This window comes from Podarcis vaucheri (genome assembly GCF_965113315.1).
Source record: "Podarcis vaucheri genome assembly, chromosome: 15".
NCBI lineage: Eukaryota > Metazoa > Chordata > Lepidosauria > Squamata > Lacertidae > Podarcis > Podarcis vaucheri.
In genome coordinates, this window is record NC_138753.1 from 28455142 (window position 1) to 28477938 (window position 22797).

Sequence of the window (22797 nt, forward strand, 5' to 3'; positions counted from 1 at the left end):
TGCGATTCTGCCGCACAGCAATTGCACAATGGATTTTTGTTTCGTTTTGTTTTAAAGCAGCCAGGATGCAAACAAGGTGGAAAGCAAACAAACCCACAGACTGAACAACCACATTGGCTTAACCTAAGAACTAGCCCTTACCTGAGAGATCCCCATAGTCCAGCTCTTCGGCGGAATTTGGCAACTGAGTAAAGCCTTACAAGTAAAAACAAACTCATTTTTCTTTGTGTTCCTCAAGGGATGAGAAAACAAAACACTTAAGAACAGAGGATGAATTTCTCAGGGAAAAGAATAACGAAAGAAGTCAATCCCTTGGCATCTGACAAAAGCTTTTTGCTCAGATTAGCTTGCAAACGAGGCTCTCCAATCAGTTAATATATTTTGGGGTGGTTTTTTGTTTTGTTTTTGCCTCTTTTAAACCAAACAACCAATAGACTGTCAGAAAGATGTCTAGGTCTGCACCATTGAAAACACATGAAACATGAACAAAACATTCAGAAATCACTCATTCATAACTGCATGCAAAAACACGTCCCTCCCCCACCAAACATTGTTAAATTTTCTGTATCACTTTCGTTTACAATTCTTGCTTTGATTATACACACACTTAAAATGCAAACGTTTTCCCAGCTTTTGGTGCACATTCTGGCAATGCTGGCTAAGACAGTCTATTGTCAATGTACAGCAGCCTGCCCCAAACTGGCGCCCTCCAAATATTTTAGATGACAGCTCTCATCAGGCTCAACCAGGATGCCTGTGCTCCCATCAATCCCATTATCACCTAAATGCTCATACTGGCTGTAGCCATTGGGAGTTGCAGTCCAAAATTAAAATTCAAAATATGAAGGGCACCAGGTTGGGGAGTCAGATTTAGGACTATCTTGAAGTGCTCTTTTCAAAACTACAGCAGCAGCACATGGAGATTGAGAGTTCTTGCATTTAAAAATATTCTGGCGTGATCTGTTTTATGGAAAGCCATCTCAAAGTTGACAATGCAGCGAGGCAGAAACCCCCTTGCCTGGAACTTTCTTCTCAGCAAAATCTGTTGGCAAAACATGACGTTTGGTTTTTACAGCTGCCACTTTTCAATTTGTTTTTTTAAAAAAATTATTCATTTGCGGGAAAGTTTGGGTGCTTCTCAGCCAAAGGCTGCAAGGAGATGGCAGTTGATGGAGAAAGCTGGGTGTCACGTGAAGCCCCATTGCCTTTTGCTACCGATGGTGTGTTTTTTATACCAAAAAACTGCACTGGGGAGAGAAGAGAAGAGCAGCAGCAGCAACAACAACAATGTGGGAAGTGACTCCTTGACCCTATTCCTACTTTCTGTCTCTTTCCAACAGCAGCCCCCCCCCCCCGATTTATTTCCTACCATGAGGAAGGAGTGTATGAAACATAGATTTAGAGAGGCTGTTTTTGAACTGGGAAATGGCCAGAGGGTAGTAGGTGCATGCTCCCCTTATATTGCTCAGGCTGATAGGCTGCAAAGGATAATTGTGGTTTTTTTAAAAAGGTGAAGGAAAACACTTTTTCCTCTGTGTAATGTCTAGCTTGGCTCTAAAACAGCTTTTGCCAACCTAGCGCCCTGGTGTTTCGGACTACAACTTCCACCAGCCCGTCAGCACGAGTGTCATAGTCCAAAACGATTGGAAGGCACCAGTTTGGCAAAGGCTGTTCTAAAGAATACTTGCTACCCAATGACTGACTGCCAATGTAAAACCGGCTTCCAAAACCACCCGTTATACAACACAGCACAGTCAAAAAATTAATTTTAAGATGCAGAGTGCCAAGCTACTACTTGCCCAGATTTGAGCTGGTACCTTTCCTCGCAAAATATCTGGGCTGCAGTTGCTGAACTGCTCTGCTAAGATTGAACAGGAGTCTGAATGCTAATCTGAAATAGGTAAGGCTCCGTGGGTAGTTGGGAACGCAGCTTCTGTGATGCTGGAGAAAACACACTGACATTTTACTGTGAAGGAGCCACTATCAATTGTGTCAGCTGCTTTAGCTTGTAAACAATAGCTTGCAGGTGCTTCTGTTAATAGCTAAACTGTGCACATTCTCATAGCAAAGGAAGAGCTGCTGGCTTTGCAAACTTTGATGGAGAATGTGAAAAGTGTTCAGGCACACATTTACCTGTATGCCTGAGCTGCAAGTGGCCCTGACTAAGCTATGCCTTCTGCCGGCCACATTAATGAAACTGTCGCACACTGCAGCTCTGGGGCTTGTGGGGATACCTTTGCAACTTCATCTCTTGGCAGTTTTTAGGTGGGAATGAATAACTGCTATCTCTTAGGGAGACATCGCAGCCCGAGGCTGTGAACTTCCCTAAGGAGGCTTAGCCCACTGCACAAAGATAAAGGGGACCCAGAATTGGTATATTAGTGTATTTAGTTAGTATATTTGCATAAAGGTTTGCTTTAGCTTGACTGGAATAGAATTATGTTGAGATGTATTCACGAAGGCAGCCATAACCCTGGAAAGTCCCACATTAGAGAGGCATAGGGAGTCAATTATAAATATCCAAATATAAAGGTCAACGGACATGGTCCACTGGAAACGTCTCTGGTGCAAGCTCAGTGAAAGAAATGGGATTTTGCTAACAGCACCAGTGTGCCATTGAATGCACATTTGCAACACCTCTTTCCAATCAAGTTGACGCAAATGTAGCTCCCAGTGAATTGCGCCCATTGTGGAGTCGAGGTGTGTCAGTGTTCACAAGTTGCCACTGTTTTTGTCCAGGTTGGGGGGAGTTTGGCTCAGAAAATATTTGCACTAATGCAGTGTGTCAGCAGCAGTCTGATGTGAATTAGGAGCTTCTAACCCGCCCCGCACCCAACCAAATAATTGGGTCTGGATCGTAACTAGATTGTGCATTTGTGTGTGGAGACTGCAGCTGGCTGATAATCACCAAGTCAAGTGGACACTACTGATAAAATTATATGCTGAAGGAAGAAATATTACTGATTAGTGACAACAAACATGCCTTTGAAGCTACTACTGGAATTCAGAAGACTGCATCTCTGGGCCCTAAGGTCACACTTGTAGTACAAGAATGCAAGCTGACTCCTCAAAAGCATCATTTAGAAAGCTATTTTTATCTCCTCCAATCTGTTTCTTTTCAGAGGATTTTCTTCTTTCACTTAAAGAAAACCTTGTTTTTTGAAAAGTAAAAAGGGCAATGCTGAATTTTTTATGAAGCAAATGGTTTTTTATTTCCTCCGCCCACTCCACAAAGGAAACTGATCAGTTCAACCAGTCCATTTATATCAGAATCCCGGTAGACTTAAAAATGTCACCGAATGGCATTCTTAGTAGTCAAGAAACATGAGAACAATTATGTCTTGGTTTCTTCTCATTATACTTCCCATTTGGCTGTTAAAATATTTTATTCTTCATTTTTGATTAGGAAGCATTCCCATTTTCCTGCAAATTCTCTCTCTCTCTCTCTCTCTCTCTGTGTGTGTGTGTGTGTGAGAGAGAGAGAGAGAGAGAGAGAAAGAGAGAGAGAGAGAGAGAGAGATGAGAGTTAACTTTCCGACTGCATGCAACTGTTCAGTCACTTGGAATTAAAGAAGCTGGAATCAGTTGCATAAGAACAGCAAGTGTCTAAATACGTACTTGTGTCTAATGGGCACTCTGCTTTCCTTTCCAAGACTTGTATTTGCACAACACAACTGCACACTGCTTCCTAAATTGATTTCCAGAGCAGCAAACACATTTTTAAAAATAAAGAAATAAAATAAGCTTAGAAATACTACTCAAAAGGTCGTCTCATGGATAGGTCTGGAGAACAGTTGTGCACTACAAACTTAGTCCAGAGGGGAGTTTAAGGTGCTGAATCATGTCTGGATAACAGTGTGCGATTTGGAAGAATACTGTCAAAAGGCAGGATATACCGTATTTTTCGCTCTATAAGACGCACCAGACCACAAGATGCACCTAGTTTTTGGAGGAGGAAAACAAGGAAAAAATATTCTGAATCTCAGAAGCCAGAACAGCAAGAGGGATCACTGCACAGTGAAAGCAGAAATCCCTCTTGCTGTTCTGGCTTCTGGGATAGCTGCGCAGCCTGCATTCGCTCCATAAGACGCACACACACATTTCCCCTTACTTTTGACGAGAGGAAAAGTGAGTCTTATAGAGCAAAAAATACGGTAAATCTGAATAGAATGAAATGGACAGAGGGGCATTTTGGAAATCCTTGTTATTATCTAAGTGTTGACTAAATGGGATTGTAAACAATAATCAGACACTGATCCACAGTTGTTTATGTCCATTAAAGTTTGCTATAAATGCTGTGAGTAGCAACACCCCTACTTTATTTACATTATGAATATTAAAGAGAGGAGGGCATTCACCTAAGACAAATTCTGTTCCCTTGTACAGAGAAGCCTTGATTAGTCATGTCTTTCACAACACATTTCTTGAGTTACTCAAGATGGTTCCAGAAGGATAACAGGGTAGGTCAGTGGATACATTTTCTCTGAAGGTAGATGGATATTTTACTGCCACATTTGATAACCGAGGGGGCTCAAATAAGATGCATGGTTATATAGTCTAAGCTCACAAGTAAAATTGTTTTAATTTATATTCCAATACATGTATAATTACTGCTTGGACACTTTAATCATAGCAAGTTTCACTCACGATACCCTTCACCCTGTCAGATGCTGGTTAGAGGAGTCCTGCACAATATTTCCCCTAATTATATAGTGAGCTCAATCAACATTATGGCTGAAAAGATCCCCTAAAGGTAAAGGGACCCCTGGCCATTAGGTCCAGTCGTGACCGACTCTGGGGTTGCGGCGCTCACCTCACTTTATTGGCCAAGGGAACCGGTGTACAAGCAGAGCACAGAAACGCCGTTTACCTTCCCGCCAGAGCGGTACCTGTTTATCTACTTGCACTTTGATGTGCTTTCCAACTGCTAGGTTGGCAGGCAGGGACCGAGCAACGGGAGTTCACCCCGTCGCAGGGATTCAAACAGCCGACCTTCTGATCGGCAAGTCCTAGGCTCTATGGTTTAACCCACAGCGTCACCCCTACTCAGTGCCTAACCAAAAAAAGGAGCAATATAAGTAAGTAAGATGCAAATATAAAATTATTTTACAACTTTATTTTTAAAGAGCATTTGCCTTAAAACAATCCTATTCTCCAAGGAATTTGGAGTAAATTAGTAACCTCTCTTTGATTACATTGTCACCAGGCTGTTGCTCCCCTGCTTCTTTTTATTAATTGGGTTGTTTTTAATAACTTTGGTTTTAATAACTTGTTTTCTTTTATGTATTATATTTTGTGCTTTGTTGGAAACTAACTTGAGATCACATTGACATGATGAAGGGCTGTCTACAAACTGGAGAAATAACAATAAACAAATGCATTTCCCCTCTGTTTTGCAATGTATATTGAACCATACTATGTCATTCAGAAGCCGGTTTGTCTTGGTCTGTGGCAATGGAAGGTATTGCTTGGAGGCACTAGGTTGTTTAATTTCACACCTCTCTCTTTTATTATTGTGCTTGAAATATGGTTTTTTACTGCTAATTTTTGTATGCAATGGTATTTCTAGTAAAATTTGCAAGGTTTTTGTCCTGAATTTTCATGTCTCTCAGAGGATGAGTAATTGCTCTCCCAGATGAATCTACACAATCTTTAACACTTGCAAAATAAGACCCTGTGCCCTGCTCACATGCACACTTTCGAAGCAAAGATATTTTTTTTTTTTGGGGGGGAAAGGTGCCAGTACTGTGTGAGTAAAAAGGTAAAGGTAAAGGGACCCCTGACCATTAGGTCCAGCCGTGACCGACTCTGGGGTTGCGGAGCTCATCTCGCTTTATTGGCCGAGGGAGCCAACGTACAGCTTTCGGGTCATGTGGCCAGCATGACTAAGCCGCTTCTGGCGAACTAGAGCAGCCCACGGAAACGCCGTTTACCTTCCCGCCAGAGTGGTACCTATTTATCTACTTGCACTTTTGACGTGCTTTCGAACTGCTAGGTTGGCAGGAGCAGGGACCGAGCAACAGGAGCTCACCCCGTTGCGGGGAGTCGAACCACCAACCTTCTGATCGGCAAGTCCTAGGCTCTGTGGTTTAACCCACAGTGCCACCCGCGTCCCATACTGTGTGAGCACAGTTAGTCAGAAAAAAAAGTACTGAGCGTACTCACGACAACTTGCCCTCCATCTCTGAACATCTGCATCCAGTGTCTTCATACAGAAGTTAAATACAGCACTGGGGACAAAATTGTACCCAGCTGTACATCACAACACAAAGACCATGGAGCCCAAACAGTCTCCCAGTTCTACTCTTTGCACATGACCCTGGAGGTAGGAACTGAACCACAGTGCCCATAACAGTGCCCATAAGACCCATCCACAGAGCCCGTCGGTCCCTGAGAATACCATAGTCAATGGTATCAAAAGTCGCTGAGATCAAGAAGCAGAAGCAGTCACACTCTGCCTGTCCCACTCTTGATATAGGTCATCCACCAGCATGCCAAAAGCTGGTTCAGTCCCAGAATTTGTTCACCTGATATTGTTGCTTAATGTTTTGCTGCTGCTGCCTCTCTTTAATCTGATGACTGTTTTAGTAGTGTTTTTTTTGTTTTATCATTTGTCATTTTTATCATTTGTCATTTGTTGTTGTGAGTCATACTGCAGGCTGAAAAGTAGCATACAGATGTTTAATTTTTTTTATATATATAAAAATGCTGCAGAAAAATTACACCCATCATCCTGCCATCTTAAATTTCCAGTTATTTATTTCTTATTCTATTGCTGTCACAATTGTGATTTCAAACGTAGCTAGCCAAGATTTTTGCTTGGTGAATATTTTCTTTTTGAGCCAATCCTGGACCACGTGAGAAGAGGGCAGAGACAGCACAAACTTCTGGGCTAAGACAAAGGAATAATTGCTGCTTCCAAAAAAAAAAAATAGTTTTCAGGCTCTTTAGTGACTGCCGATGCTGTTCCCCTTTGATACTGCTGTGGTTTTTCTCTCTCTTCTATTTCAATAACAGTTATATATATTTTAGCATGTCTTCAGATGTGGGGAGGCTGTTCTACATAGCTTTCTGTTCCATCTGAATGGTTGGGCAGCATGCTTACTTCAGAGGAGCCACAGAGCACTACTTTAGGTTGTGTTGGTGTGGGTGTACAGTCTAACTCACCACGTGGATCCTGCATCCCACTCACTTCCTGGGCTCGTAGGTCTGCTTTATCAACTTTGAAAAAGACATTGATTGCCCATATCTCCCTTGGGATATGTTGTTCCCAGTTTAAATGATATGACTGCTGAAACCCAATCTCCAGACTGAATTGCTGTTGAAAAGATGCTCCATTTGAGATGTCCCTAAACTGGTCAACTGCATCTATAACCTGAAGGCCACTATAATTCTCTCTCTCTCTCAATTTTTGTAGCAGCACGTGTGTGCATTGCAATGCTGCACAATGTCTGAACTTCAATGCAATGCATACATTTAACAACTGGCATATGGTTTCTGTTTCAGATGAACCAGGAAGGAGGAGGAAACTGAGGGTTCAAAGCGTTCTACTGGAGATGTTAGCATTGGGGTCAACATAGCCACTGGCACACTCCAGGTACTGTTGGAATACAGCTTGAATCATCCCTGACCACTGGCTATGTTGGCTGGGGCTGAAGGGAGCTGGGGTCCAACTTCTGCAGGGCACTATGTTGGTTATCCCTGTGCTAGTAAATACACATTCACTTCATTTATTTTTTTTAAAAGAGGCAGTGTAATGTGGACATAACTGTGTGTGTGTGTGGGGGGGGGGTTAAACCCACTAGAGAACTTATTGTGAAGTTGTTCAGAAGCACTTGTCCTGGGGAATTAGCATCACACTTGGAAATATTTGAGAGCAGCATTTAACATCCTAACTCTGTCTGAACTGCATTATTGAAATGCATATCTGATTTAAAAATGACACTCTTCTGCTCTTCCTTTCTCTGGTAAGTGGTTCACTGGGGAATAAAGGGCATTGTTAGCATCATTAGCCAAAATAGGGTAGGTGTACTCTCAAGTCAAGCTTTGTAGGACAAATTCTTGGAATGACTTTTTTTAGGATAGAAAGGATTAAAAAAAAATCAAATCTCCAAAAATAGCAAGGGGTTGGCTTGTAGGAATCATTTGGTCCACCTCTCCAGCACGTGCAGCTGCCCTGCTTTGTTCTACTGATTTAGAGAACAGAAACTTTCCAAAAGGCATCTGCACTGCAAGGTGAAAGTTAAAAGGGAAATGGGATTCTTGAAAAAAGGCACTGAAGTGCAGCCAAAGCCAGAGCCCCAGCATCAGCCACGAACAGCATGCTGTTATTAGAATTCTGACAATGAATGCAGAAGAGTGGGGGGAGGGGGGAAGCACACCTGGAAACCCGCAAGTTAAAGATCTCAGCTTTAAATGCAGTTGAAGAGTTAAATGCTCGTGCTTTAAACTTGCCCATGCATAGCTGCTGTTAAGTCCTGCCTTGTGAGAAGAGAGATGGCGGGAGGTTGCTATAGTTTTGCATGCAGACGAACTCCTTCCCCCGCCTCCAGTCCTTACGGATACACTCCAAAAAATTCATGGAGTGATCAAGCACCTCCCTCATATCGAAAAGCAGCCTGTGTCCTCAAATGAGACTTTGGGTATTGGGCCTTCCGCTAGTGTTTTAATTTGAAATTTTTATTTTTGGAGGCAATCCATCTGGTTTGACAGGTTACCCATCATGCCCATCATGCATTTCTCACCATCCACAGACATGCTCACTTTCATTTGGACATTGTTCAGAACAAAATGGCCAACACACAAGAAATATCTGGTCAACTTCATACACACGCTGGCAATGCAAGCTTGGAAGGAAACCACAAAGAAGCTTCAATGGGGGAAGGGCAACCTTGACAAAGAAGGGATGCCAAACGAACCAGGATCTTTTATTATTACTTTAAAGCAGAAAGCATATCATAGGTCAATTTGCCTGACATGCCTAGTAATTTATTTGCTCAACAACTTTCTCATCTCCAGTTTGGAAGTTATGGGATGCTTGCAGTCAATATGCTGACCATTTTCAATGCACAAGGCATTTCTGGCTAAATATCTGATCTGTTCCCCAGTTTACTTTGGGCTATATCAAGGCTAAAGTTGACTTGATTTGTGGGTCTTGTATACCTCTAAAATGTGTGCATGTATGTGTGTGTTCTTGCATCATTAACAGTCCACTTTCCAAAATATTTTCCAACTATCTTTCTAATGAGTATCAGCTATCTAATGGGCCGAACAATGTCCAAGTGTACATATTAGTAATTTCACTGAAATTATTTAGTGAAATTAACTTATGCAACCTGAGGTGACTTCAAGTGCAATGACCTCAAAATATTAGTTTTATTTATTTTAAAGATTAGGGATACCCATACAACATTCATGCCTCTGTTTCCTTAAAACAAAAGCTACAGTTTCCTCTTTGGGCAGCAACAACTGAACATCTAATTCATTGTTTTGTTTTGTTTTGTTTTGTTTTGTTTTGTCCCAGCTTTTACTTTTGTAAAACTCTTGTTCTGGAATTCTTTGCCCATTACCATAATGTTTTCTTTACAAGTTTTCAGATGCTTCTGTCATTAATGGTGGTCTCAATGGAACCACACAACCAATAGGACCTCAGTAAGTCTCAAATATCTTTTTGTTTACACAGTGCTAGCAATCGTGGCAAGTGGATACAAGGTGCTTCATAATGGATCATCTATGTTGGTACTGTCGATCCTAATGAGTCTTGAGTACAACTGAGACCCTTGGTTCATTTAGGCTGTTACTCTCCACCCTCAAATCCAATCTAGCTTGTGGCTTCTGTGACAGAAATGTTGCTGACATAAGAGTGGACAATGGGATGGGGGCGGATTAGCCAATTCTCCAGACTTCATCATTTATTTCAGTAGCAAGTGAGTCAGGACTAATGCTCAATTATAAACCCATCACTAATAATTGTTTATTAGCAGAAGGTAGCTTTAGCTGCTACTATGGGCCTGAAGCAGCAGACACACAGAGCTTTAACACTTCAGTGACAGTCAAAAGGTTTCAGTTAAAATGTCTACTCGTTGAGCCAAAATTCCTAATAGTATGATAATTAGAAATGTAGAGGCAAACAGAATCAAGCTAATTCCAGTGGGATTTTATCAATTTACAGTGGGCTCTTCAGTCTGCAAATCAACTGCTGAGTATGAAAATACAACATGCAGACTCTCTTAGGCCAAATAGACATCCAAGATGTGTATTTGTCTAATACACTTTGTCATCTCTTCCTTCAGCATTTGCCGAAAACTGAGGATTTGAGAAGGCTGACTTTGGAATTTCAAAGACTTCCTTTCCACACATGTAGAATACAGAGAAATAGGACAGCAGGACTATGTGCAGGAATGTTTCGCGTCCATGCTTCTAACGCCTTTGGTGCATGCACTGTGCCCCAACTGCATGTGACTGGGGACTTCCAACACGGTGGCAACCATGTCTGATAACAAGTGGCTGCTATCCTGAAAAATGTTCAGGCAGGCAGATACCAGTTCCATGTCTCTGCAATGACAGGCCCTCAACATATTATGTCCATCTCTATTAGAAGCATGCAGAGTGAAGACACTAGGCATGCTCAAGTAATTCCCAAATGGCAACTGCAAAGGAAGACCTGGCACCCTACGCAACAAGGAAATCTGTTTTACATTAAACTAAGGTAAAGGTAAATGGATAAAGGGACCCCTGACCATTAGGTTCGGTCATGGCCGACTCTGGGGTTGCGGCGCTCATCTCGCTTTATTGGCCGAGGGAGCCGACGTGCAGCTTCCGGGTCATGTGGCCAGCATGACTAAGCCATTTCTGGCAGCGCACAGAAACGACGTTTACCTTCCCGCCGGAGCGGTACCTATTTATCCACTTTGACGTGCTTTTGAACTGCTAGGTTGGTAGGAGCAGGGACTGAGTAGCGGGAGCTCACCCCGTCGTGGGGATTTGAACTGCCAACCTACTGATCGGCAAGTCCTAGGCTCTGTGGTTTAATCCACAGCACCACCCGCGTCCCACATTAAACTAATATTGTTATTTATTAGATTTCTATACCACCCTTCATCCAAAGGTCACAGGGCAGTTCACAATATAAAAACACAATGATAAATACCGTAATAATAAGCAAGAACAATTACCCTCCCCATTTAAAAGGCCATAGATTGTTTAATTAGCCAAAGGCCTAGGAAAAGAGGAATGCTTTCACCTGGCACCTAAAGAAACGTAATGAAGATGCTAGGCGAGCCTCCTTGGGGAGGGCATTCCAATGTTATAGTGTCATGAAGAATTTGACCTAGTAGACCCCTTGTGAACCTTTGGATTATGTATGAATTGGATAGCCAATTACGAATTGCACAATAACCATAATGTGATGTTTATTACAGAAGTCTCCCTCAAGGCTGATAAAATAGATTGGGAGTGAGTGAACTTTAAAAGGATATCGGGTGGCAAAGGCCGGGGAAGACCCCAGTCTCAAACTCAGAGCTGCTCACAAGCAAAGCCAATGTACGGCCTTCTGTAAGTTACTGAACTCCCACTCCCGCCAGCCCCCGCCAGCCAAGCAAATGGCCAGGGTTGATGGGAACTGTAGTCCAACAACATCTAGAGGACACCATGTCAGCTCTTTCACTCAGGGCAATCATTCCAATAAGTTTCACCAAGTCTTGTGCTTCTTAAGAAAAAGAAAGGGTGCACTTTTAGCAATAAGGTTATGGGTTAAAATTTGGTCAGGTAACTGGAAATTGTATATTAAAGTTATTTTATCAACCCAGTTGCTAGTCTGTGATACTGGATCCTACTTTAAAATCTGGGGGACGTGAAAGCTGTCAAGCTGTTTGAAGGAAGAGACGCAAAACAGGTGAGTGGGGCGAGCTTGCTCGTCTGTTCTGACCATGGCCAGGGAGAGCCCGTTGCAGTGGAGCATGTGTTTGGAAGCTTGCTAATGAAAGGCTTCCTGGTGACCTATGACACGACAGATTACTCCGTGGAACTGCCTCAGCATACTAAATGTCTTATGCCTCTCTTGCATACCTGAGAGATTCCCTGGGAATGGCAGGCATTACAATTAAAACAACATTTGGGCCACAATTTCCAAAGCCAGATTCCTCTGGAATGTTTTGTTCCGACTGTCGGAAATACTGGTTGCTGAAATGCAGCCATTCCTCTTGTTCTGCTCTGATATGCCTGCTGTTTTTGCTGGGTTTGGGGAATAGCTGGATGCCCAGGCCTGCAACAATTGAATGCTAAATTCGCAGCAGAAACGACAAGGCTAGACATCCCTTCGAGTCTTAAAAATCATGGCATATTTATGAGATCAGTCCACTTGAAGCATTAGTCCTCCAACCCCCTAAAAAAAAAACTTTATCTCTGGCTCCCTCATTTCTCTGCCCGCCCCCTCCGCCCCCTGCCTTTCCTCCCAGGCTTGCCTTGCCACTCAGCACAGCGCTGCTGAGAGAAAAGATAAACAGGAATGCAATACCAACCGTGAACTGCCGGTTCTGTCGTCGCCGTTGTGTCTACACACGGGAACAGAGGTTTGGAGGAAGGGAAGAAACAGGAGGAACAGCATGCAAAAAAAGGGAAATGGAAAAAATGGAACAGATAATATATGAGCAAGCTTTCAAAGAACATTGCGTGACAAGCAATAATAAAATGAAAGGCAAAAAGCATTTGAAGTGAGTTGCACTGTTTTAAAGAGACATGCCTTGAGCTTAAAAGCTGTGAGCCTGAGGGGGGGTGGGGGGGAACCCTTGTTTGCTTTGGTTCTGGAGATTTGCCAGCAGGGATGCTTTCTGGTGGTCAAGAGTTAGGGAGACATGCAAAGTGGGGAGAAACACCAGAGCCACCTGCTCCGTGGGGAAGTGAGCACAGGGACATCAAAGGGCTCCAGGCTATGAAAGCAGAGGCAAGTCTTGAAGAAGCTTTCATACATTCAAACATTGCCTTTGCAAAAGACATTCCCTTCTATGGGGGAATGCCAGAGGAGTCAGTGCATTACCTGGCTGCCGGGGTCTCCTTTCCCTTTTGTCATGCACATAATACCTGTGGATGCTATGCAACATTCTGCATCCACCTGATCCCGGGGAATACCAATGATAGGAAGTCTCCCAAGAATGAATGCATACAACGCCATTGCATTCACGCTGAAAACAGGTCATCATTGAGGAGGTAGCCTTGCCTCTAGCAAGTCATGCATAGTTTAGATAAAGAGATACATATATAAAGACGACAGAACAGATTCCATCTTTGCAAACTGAAGAAAAGCTTTCTGCAAAGATCTCAATCTCTAGAGAGTGCTCTGTGGACCAGATACTGAGAAGAACTGTGAATGTTTCCACAAGTTTCCTGTTGCTTGGGATGTAACTAGAAAATGAAAGGGCACCCCAGTTCTAGCAGACTGTGCTGTTCTCAGTTCATTTTAACAGCATGCAGGCTACAAGCATGACAGACTCCAGTGCTTGTGGAACTAAGTGGGTTGTCAAACGTACTCCTACCTTAGGGCTGTGAATGCACCAAAGAGAGGAACATTCCTAGATGGGACGTCCTCTGGCAGCCTTGCCCTCTGAAGCTTTACTGAGGGAGCCCAGTCCCGGTCTCAGGTGTCTCTTTGGGTGTAGAGGATGCTATGTATTCTCCATGTACCTCGCTGGAAAAGGTCTTCCCTACCTTCCTAAGTCTTGGGTTTCTGGACCTTCTGAAGCATCTCCAAAGGGTGTAGAGTTCTTATTCAAAGACTATTTGTATATGTCAAAACATACGTTAGACATATTGCTTTTGCCTAGTTTTGCCCACAGTTCAGCCATGACAACAAAAATTATCACATGGGTAAACCAGCACCCATGAGTAAACCAACCCCCTATTCTCTCTCTGGGGGGCTGGGGCTTGCCTTCAACAGGGACAGACCCTGGAAGGAAAGTTAATTCACTGGAAGAAAAATGCTTGAAGTCGATTCAGGCAAAGGCTCTCAACTTCTTTTCTACTCTCCCAACTCCCGTCACTCTGCAGAAAATATGGTTATGCGCATGGCTAGCATGGAAACGAAGTGAGCTGCTTGAGGATGGACAGATTGCTCTGTCCCTCTCCAGGCAGCTTGCTTGGCTTCCATGATGAGCAGGATGAAGAATGTTATGCCACGCTGGCCATAGGATCTCGTGAGCTAGCGCTTTGCCATCTGTGCTGGAGGAGTTGGACATAAAGGGTCTTGTCCCCCTTTCCATTTCAGCAACAAACTGATATACCTTTAGCTCCACACATGTGGGTTGGGGCCATAGGATTGGTGAGATGGCTGTTTGGGGAGCAGCTCGAAAAGTGCTAAGTGTTCAGAGTTTCTGCAGCGCAGCACAAACAAGGCCATTTACCTCAAAAGAAGGTTTGGGAGGTTCCTCTTTAGTTCAGCACAGGCAATGTTTAAATGAACAAAAGAATAGCTTTCTGCAAGGCTCCACAACATGTAATTGAGCTCATAAACTACCCTAGAACTTGAACTTTTCTATTATTACAGAAGACAAGCACATGGAGGTGTTTCTCCACAGTTGACATGCCACCCTCAGAATCCAGAGACGGCCAGACTTTCCACTTAACAGAAAGCAGGGGCCATTTCCCCTTTGCAATCAAACAGAGGACAATGCATACTTAACTTTCCAGAGCAAGGATTAGACAATAATAATAATAATAATAATAATAATAATAATAATAATAATACAGGTACATAATCCACATGGGGGGAAATACATGATACTTACAGGCTGGCACATTTTAAAATATTGAAGGAAAAGCAACACCCCCTTGCACAATTGAAATAGGTGTTTTATCAAGATTTATATGACAGCAATTCACCTATGGCACATCTTATCCTCCATTCTAACACAGATAGTTTTCCACTTTGCAATCCAATCTAACACACAGTTCAGGACCACCAAGCTCCTGTTCTCACATTGGGAGCTTTGGCAAAATTAAAGCATCAAAAATGCTTGACAGTTAATGAAACAGAAGTTTGAGGCCTGCCCCTTTCATCCTCAATTGCATAGCCTACAATGTCTCATTTTAACTGGTGGGGGATTCAAAGGTGTAAAGGAAAGGTCAGAGGGGATGCTAGGATTAAATTGGATGAGCTGTGTGTTAACGCCTGAAATTTCATGCTCTCCCCAGAATAATCGACTAACCTGTTTCCTCTATGTGTCTGTTTATGTATGGGGGAAATTATGTGAACTTCCGGTTCAAAATTAAACCGTGCTGAAACCAGAACTTCTGCTCATATGCTGGAAAAAGATTATTAGTCAAGGAACAGTGTTCCGTGTGGACAGTGCAGCTCGCTTTTCCCATCCAGGGACAGAGATCAGCAGGTAACAAACAAACAAAAATGAAACACAAAGTTCTCAAGCAGTTAAAAGGCGAACAAATATTCAAAGTCAAACAACATCATGTTGGCTGCAGCTGGAATGGCAAAGTTATGATTAGCAGATGGGCTGGGTGATCACAGCGGGAAATAAAGCAGTTAATGATTAAAAGGTGCACTGCCTCGAAGTCCAACTCAGTCTAGGCCATCTTCCCAAATGAGCTCCTGGTTTAGCAATGACATTCATGCTGATATATATATATATTCTTAAGGCACTTTACAGTGATGTCCAGGAACAAATGGCTTCATTTTCAAAAGCAGAAAGTAACACATAGAAGAAGAAGAATGGTTCCCCCACTCCACCCCACCCCACTTTGAAAGGAGGAGGAATTACCACCTGATTTGTCTCCTTGGGGTAAAAACACTAAGGGACAGATCAAAAATAACCTGCCAGAAATTCTGTAGGTCCCACAAGTGACAGAGGGGACAAAAGGAGTCAGTTTGCTAACAATACTATGGCATATCCCGTCCACAAAGCCACTAGTTCATGTAAAAACAACAACACAAGAGTGAATCAATTGTCTGTCCGGTCTTAAAGAGCAGTGACAAACTTAAAATTTGCTGAGGATGTGGAGTAAAAATAATAATAGAAGCATGTCCCCCATTTCTCAGCATCTCCCTTCTTTCCCTCCCACCACCCCATCTATATGTATACCAACTATGTGTTTGCTTTTCAAATATAATCCAAACATTGTAACTGGGGAAAGAGTAGCCCAGCTGCAGGAAAACTGCATTCTAAGTATCAAGTTGCTTTTTATCTCAAGTGTTAGAAACTCTTTATAATAAAAATAAACATAACCAGATACCAAATACATTAATATTTTGTCATGGATGATGTTCTCTTACAAAGTGGGGTGGAGGTGGCATTGTCTATCCCTTTGGATATCAGTCATTTAACATGGTCAATGTAAAAGAACTACCCACCCCCCTAACAAGCCAGCCTCTGAGACAGCTGGGCAATATTAAGTTGAAACAGTGGCATTCAAACTCCTCGGTGGCACATTCTAATCCATTCAGATGGCTTCTCTCCAACTTAAAATTGTTCACTGAGTGTGACAGACTGGGGGGTTTAAAAACTAATCCATAAAATTAGTCCACAGTCTCTAACAGAATGGGTTCCGTAAATGAAAATCCAAGGACAGTTTTTTTTTTTTAAAAAGTCCTAAATCTGTTGCCAGCCTATAGAGTCCAGGCAACTTAACTGCTCCTGCTTTGAGAAACTATGCTTTCCCCCAGAGTAGTAACTGTTTGTATAATTATCACCTACCTGAGATGCCATGCTGCAATCAAAGCATGCTATTAAGACATAATCTTGCATTTATTTGTTTTTTAAAAAGAAGAAAAAGCGGGTAGAATTTGCACACAGAGCTGAAAGAGCTGCCGTTCTGGGTCAAGATTATCGAGCTCAAGCACCCTATGGCTGGACGGGCATTTGCCCCTGGGATGCTTAGAAGAATGCATGATGGAAACAGATCTATAGGTGACTGTAAAAAGCAGGACACAGTCAAAATCTTCCATTTATTCCCACCTGCTTCAGCTCCTTCGATCTGCATTATGTTTCAGTTAAACTAGACAACTGCAGGATTTGCAGGGCAGAAAGAACACAGAAGCAGGGATGTAACAGGCCTAGACAGAGCGAGCGGAACCACCCTGAAAGGAAGGGGGCAGGAGGTGCCCTGTCTCACGTTGCTGCCGGAAGAAGAGCACACTATGCAAAACAGCACTTCCAAGCGAGAGCGTTGGAAGTGGCGCTTTGTACAGCGTCCTGCTTGTACTACACCCACGAGATAGCTTCATTTGCGGACCAGATGTTTCACAAAAATAATCAGGATCCGTTTAGTAGTTTTGTGTAGCATAGAAAATTATTTTTTGAAGCATGGAACTGCATACTGGGCAGAGATTTAACGCTTCATTCCACACAGCTCTCCATCCAGGCCTCCAGCCTAGTGAAATGAAGCATCCTTGAGTGAACATGCAAAAGCACCTTAGCGCTGGCATTGGGGGAAACAAAAAGCAATTTTAATCAAAGGTCACCCAATCCCAGCTGGAATGTCTCCTGTGCAAGTCCCAACACAGCAAATAGGAGTTGCACAATGAACCTAGAAGAATTGCCCCCCCTTTTTTTGTAGGGGAGAGGGGTACGATGAAGCTAGTTCAGTGTACCCAACATTTGCTGTCCTCAGCAGCTGATCCAAGAGGACAGGTGGGACCAATCCTGTTGACACAGCTGACTGACCAGAAGTGGGGTAGCAGAAGCCAAGGTAAACTGTACATTTCTTTTACAACTCCAGGAGCTTCCAGGTATGCTAGGAATGAAATGGGAAGCCATCAGAATACATGGAAGCTTAATATTACTCAAGCTGCCTTTCCCCCTTCAATTCGAGAAGTTTTCTTTCAATGCATAAGTGAAACTGGTTTCCTCAGAGCAAGGGTTTGATTCCATAAAAAGGAAAAAAATGCTCTTGCTGGTTCTTGGCTGTGCACTGGCAGCAGAAACAGCTTCTCCTACTTATTTCTTCCCAGGTGTAGGGGGCTCTACCTCCTCCTCTCTTCCCTTTTAATGTGGTCACACAGTGGATGAAAATGTCAGGAGATCGCAACATCAACTCTAAATTAACTTGACATTTTACCAGAGACACAAGGAAGCCTCCACAGAAAGCCAAGATGATACAATAAATAATTTGCGGGAACTGAAGGTTATGCCAGTCTGTGAAATGCTCCTGGGAACCAAACGCCTGTCTCGGGGGATGTAGAAAGGCCACCTTTGCAGCCTTCACCAAGCTGGTGCCCTCCAGATGTTTTGGACTACAACAGCCATCAGTCCCAGCCAGCAGGGGCGTAAGATGACCTCGGGGCTGATGGCAGCCACAAACCAAACCATCTGGAGGAAACAAGCTTGGCCAACCTGCTGTGGAGAAGGAAACGTGCCACACCGCAAAATTCAGTCTGGCAGAAGAACAGTGGTTGCTTCTCCTGAATTTCTGAAAAATGGGAAGGAGTGTTTCCAAACATTTACGTCCATTAAATATTTGTAGTGCAAATATGCACAAAAAACTCTCAAACAAATTTATCCACGTCTCACAACCAAAAAGAAGAAGAAGCTTGAGTCAAATGTCTGAAGCAAGGTTTTGATAACGCTAATGTGATTCTTCCCTTGTATATTGTGACAGTAAGCACCAAATTAAAAGGTGACGTGAGCAGGTTTGGGCCTCCAATGAGTCAAATGCGGGGTTGTGTTGGGTCAAATATAACATTTTAGACAGGCTGGCACTAATTTGATTTACAAGACATTCAAATACTTATTTTAGATCCTCGGGTGAAATACCTCAAGTCCTTTGCTGAAGTACATCTCTAAAAACATAGGAAAAGCCTGCAAGATGAAACCCAGGTGGGCCCATCTATTCCAACATCTGGCAGCTAGCCACAATGGAAGACCTGAAGTTCCCCAAAAGCCTGCAAGAAGTTCATGAAAGCAATAACTCTCTGCCACTGGTGCTCCTCTGCCACCATGCCCAATACCCAATGACAGACCAATTGTCCTCCAGGAATTTGTCTAATTCTCCCTTTAAAGCTCATCTTGCAACAGCAGATTCCACAAATTAATGATGCATTCTCTGAATCTATTGCCCATTAATTCCACTGCATCTGTTGTTTAAAGTGGGGGGAGGAAGACTAGTACATGAACATTTTTGTAACCTTCTTGCTGTCTTAACACCACGCCATCTCAGTCTGGTTTTTTGTTTTTTTTAACACCATAATGTTGTTTTACAGGAAGGAAAACAGATAACATGTTCAGGCTGTGAGTGAGAGTGAGTTTTGGAGGAATCACGAAGTTGCTTGTGATTGTGCTGGTGCCCCTGCTGAAGACATAATGGAATCTCCATCCTAGGCATGATCCAACATGCCAGTTCCAGCACTAGGGACTCCATAGGAAGATGCTGAAGATGTCTTTTGTTCTATTAGCACAGAAACCAAGAGACAAACAGGGGAGGCTGCAAGCCCATGCCTGCAGTTGCAACACATGCACATGCACCAATGTACTTGGGTGGAAGAACAATTGGTCTATCAGAGGAGGAGGAGGAAAGATAAACTGAAAACACACACACACACACACACACACACAATGTGCTTTGCCCCAAAGAAAAGAAGGGTTTATTTTTAAACAAATATTAAGAACTTTTTAATTATCTTGCAGAAAATAACAGCTGTCCAAATGGAACATTTCAAGGGAAGACTCCAGGGGCAATTTAAATTATGCAGCTTGCTCTGCCATATCATATTGTATGTCTTAATGAATAAAGCCACAAGGACATTTTTGAAGTGATATAAAAGGGTGGTGGGTTTTTTTATGGGGTTGGGGGGAAGCGGTGCTGCTTGCCAGGGAGAGGGCCAAACACAAAACGAATGGAACCCGTGATAGACAAAGGGATACCCAGTCAAATTATCACATGACATGCTGGGAAACAGATCTCTAGTTAGGGGAAACTTGGTGGGGAGAGCATGAAGCATCCAGAGACTAGCCATCAAAGGCCAATGGAAAAATCATTCTTAATTACAATGTGGGCAAGATTTACTGTGCTTCATCAGCAGTGCTGGAGTTCCTTTGCAGGCACAACTAACTGGGGTCAGGCTTGAAAGAAGGCATTTGGGACTGATAACTGCAGGCTTCTGGCATAAAACAAATGATATTGCAACTATACTGTTAGATTGCCCCCACTCCAGGGACTATGGCAAGGGGCTGCCAAGAACAGTGGGCGCATTATCACCTGCCCATTTTAATTTGAAGAGCTTGGGGCTTTATGAAGGTCACCCATAGCACCCAAGCATGAATCTGAGGTAATTTACACCCACTGGACTTTGCAAGCCTCTATGTGTTTGTATATATAGGTTTTAAGCAGGTGGCAATGTGGGAATGGGTAAGAGCAACAGCAGAAATGATCTGTTGCCCCTTGAGGCTTTTAGGAAAGCATTTTTCCCTGTGACTACTGCATAAAATGTTGGTAATTATGCTAATTTCATTTGGAGAATGGTTTTCGGTTACACAAACCTTTAGCACGGAAGGAAGAAAATACATTCCTGGAGTTTTATACCGACATTTAATCATTGGTGTTTGGCTGCTGAAGCTTTTAAGGCTAATGGGTGGCTCTAAAGTACTACAGAATGCAGCGAGAGAACGGAAATTCATTTCTGTACCCATTTGTCAGGCAATAATATACAAGGCAAATTTAAGCAGGCAGCCTACTCTCTTGCGGAAAAGGAGAAGGAGGGGGGCATTCGGTTCTCTAACCTTTCATCTGTTTGAAGAGAGAGAGCCCAAGTTAAATTCCATGCAGGAAGATATCAAGCCTTCAGGATAAGATAAATACGTACGCAGCTTGTCTGCTAAGACACAGCAACTCTGCAAGATCCCATCCATCACGGAAAAGGGGGAGAAGAATGAAAGAAGGGATTTGACAAAGTTGTCCTAGTGGCAATCTCAGCTTAACTATGCCTCAGTGCCAGATCATTTGTTACCACCACAAGGGCACTTTGTGCCTAGGGAAGATGTAGCTCTTGAGAAACTGTATGCAGAAGATATAAAATGGCTGGTGCGTGGATGAAACGCCTTGAGTTAAAGCAAAGGGTCCAGAATTACCCTCTGAGGAGGCCTGACGTTGGCTTAAAGAAGAGGGGTGGGGTGGGGGAAAACAGTTGCTTAAATCCAACTAAAAGCCAGGGATTACCTGTGGCCACAATCAGGAGCCTCATTTGGTCCCATTCACTGTTTTGATCTTCTGCTGAAAGAGCAAAGCATAAAATACCAAAACCCACATTTCAACAAAGATGTCTACTACTTACCTGAGTTTTGGAACCCATTATGCTGACAGGCCCTAAGCTAGCACCATTATATCTACTTTGAAGTGCGCAAATGATCCGAAGCCCTCCAACTCATTTGTATAGAAGGACTGCAACATTTTTATTAATCGGTATTTAATACCTTTAATTGCCTAAAATGCCATCAGCTAAAAAAAGAAGAACCAAATATATTTAATGTAAGTGCTTATAAAAACTGCAGAGGGAAATTACACCAGCTGAAAAGAGGCAATGTCCATTCTCTTGGACATATAGGAGGAAATGCGTGCTGTGACACACACACTTGTTATCTAGGAAGAAAGAGATTTTTGCTTCATAAATATAGTTTTCACCCATATGTGAGTTTATGAAACATTAATCAATGGACAACTCATAGGAGTAATCAATTAATTTCTCTCTCACACACAAACACACACACACACACACACACACACAAATTAACACACACACACAAGGAGCCTGTGGATTCTGGGAAGATGGAAGATTCCAATTCATCAGAAGAGTCTTACAGGGGAAAGGGTCTGTTGGGTTCCTGATTGTGGCTGAAGGTAATATAAAGAGTGATGTGGAAAAAAGAGGAAGGGAAGGACACACCACACAGCCAATCACGAAGAAGATTGCATCTTATCCGCAACATTTCCTGCAATGAAACTGAGCCATATTACCAGCTTATGTGGAATTAGACTGATAAAGCTTAAAAAGAAGGGGGAAATACTTCTAAAAAAACAAAAAACAAACAAAAAATTACAAACAAAATTAGCAGCACCCAGAGGGAAATGTTGTGAAATTAAAATCCACATAATTGGCATGGAAATGGCATAAAGAAGTAGTCTTATTATATTCATAGATGACAGCAACCATAGAAGCAAACAGACGGGTGAAGAAGAGGGATAAGTCAGTTCTTTAAAAGAATCCCATTGGTTTCAGCTGGTTTTAAAGAAAAACTGAGGAGCCAGAGCCTAACAAAGAGGAACAACAAAATGATGGATAAGAAGCTGTCAGTGACTAGTCATCTTCCTCCTACTTCCCGGTGTCCCTCAGAGGTTGGATGGTGCTGCAGAGAGAGCTAATTTACAGACAATTCCCCCACCCATCCAAATACTGCTGGCCAGAGCTTTATTACTGTCTTTCCCCATGTGAGCAAGAGAATCCTTCCCTATCATTCCAACTTACATTATTTTTACTCTGAGTTTTAAAAAGCACTCTGCTTCGCTGTCCAGCACCAACTTGGGTGCAGTTTTTAATGCACACATATTTTGCTTTGAGCACTTATTCCTGAAGGAGAGTTTAGCTTGATACCCAGTCGCCCTAAGATGTCCTCTCCCATCGAAGTTACATTTTCAATTTTAGGTGGTGACAAAACAAAGCAGGATGAATGTCTTCTGGTCCGAAACATCAGATGCAAACCCCTAGCCATGCAGAAAAAAAGACCTCATATTACAAACCCCCATAAGTCGAGATTCTACCCTGAGGTCATGGCAAGACCTCCTATGAACACAGAGTCTTAAGGAGTG

General features: G+C 42.8%; 1 protein-coding gene across 7 annotated transcripts in view; it reads right to left on the reverse strand.

Moving 5' to 3' along the window:
* CADM1 (cell adhesion molecule 1) overlaps positions 1-22797 on the reverse strand; it is a 284290-nt gene that overhangs the window by 16720 nt on the left and 244773 nt on the right. For 2 of the 7 annotated variants that reach the window (XM_082200489.1, XM_082200487.1), the window contains 2 exons: positions 12519-12551; positions 142-195 (listed from right to left, as the gene is read on the reverse strand). The exons of 2 other annotated variants lie outside the window; for them this stretch is intronic. In XM_082200489.1, coding sequence (XP_082056615.1) covers positions 142-195; positions 12519-12551 — 87 coding nt within the window. Of the gene's footprint in view, positions 1-141; positions 196-6689; positions 7980-12518; positions 12552-22797 lie in introns of those variants that run through there. 3 more of the 7 variants (XM_082200491.1, XM_082200488.1, XM_082200494.1) reach the window with 2 other exon arrangements.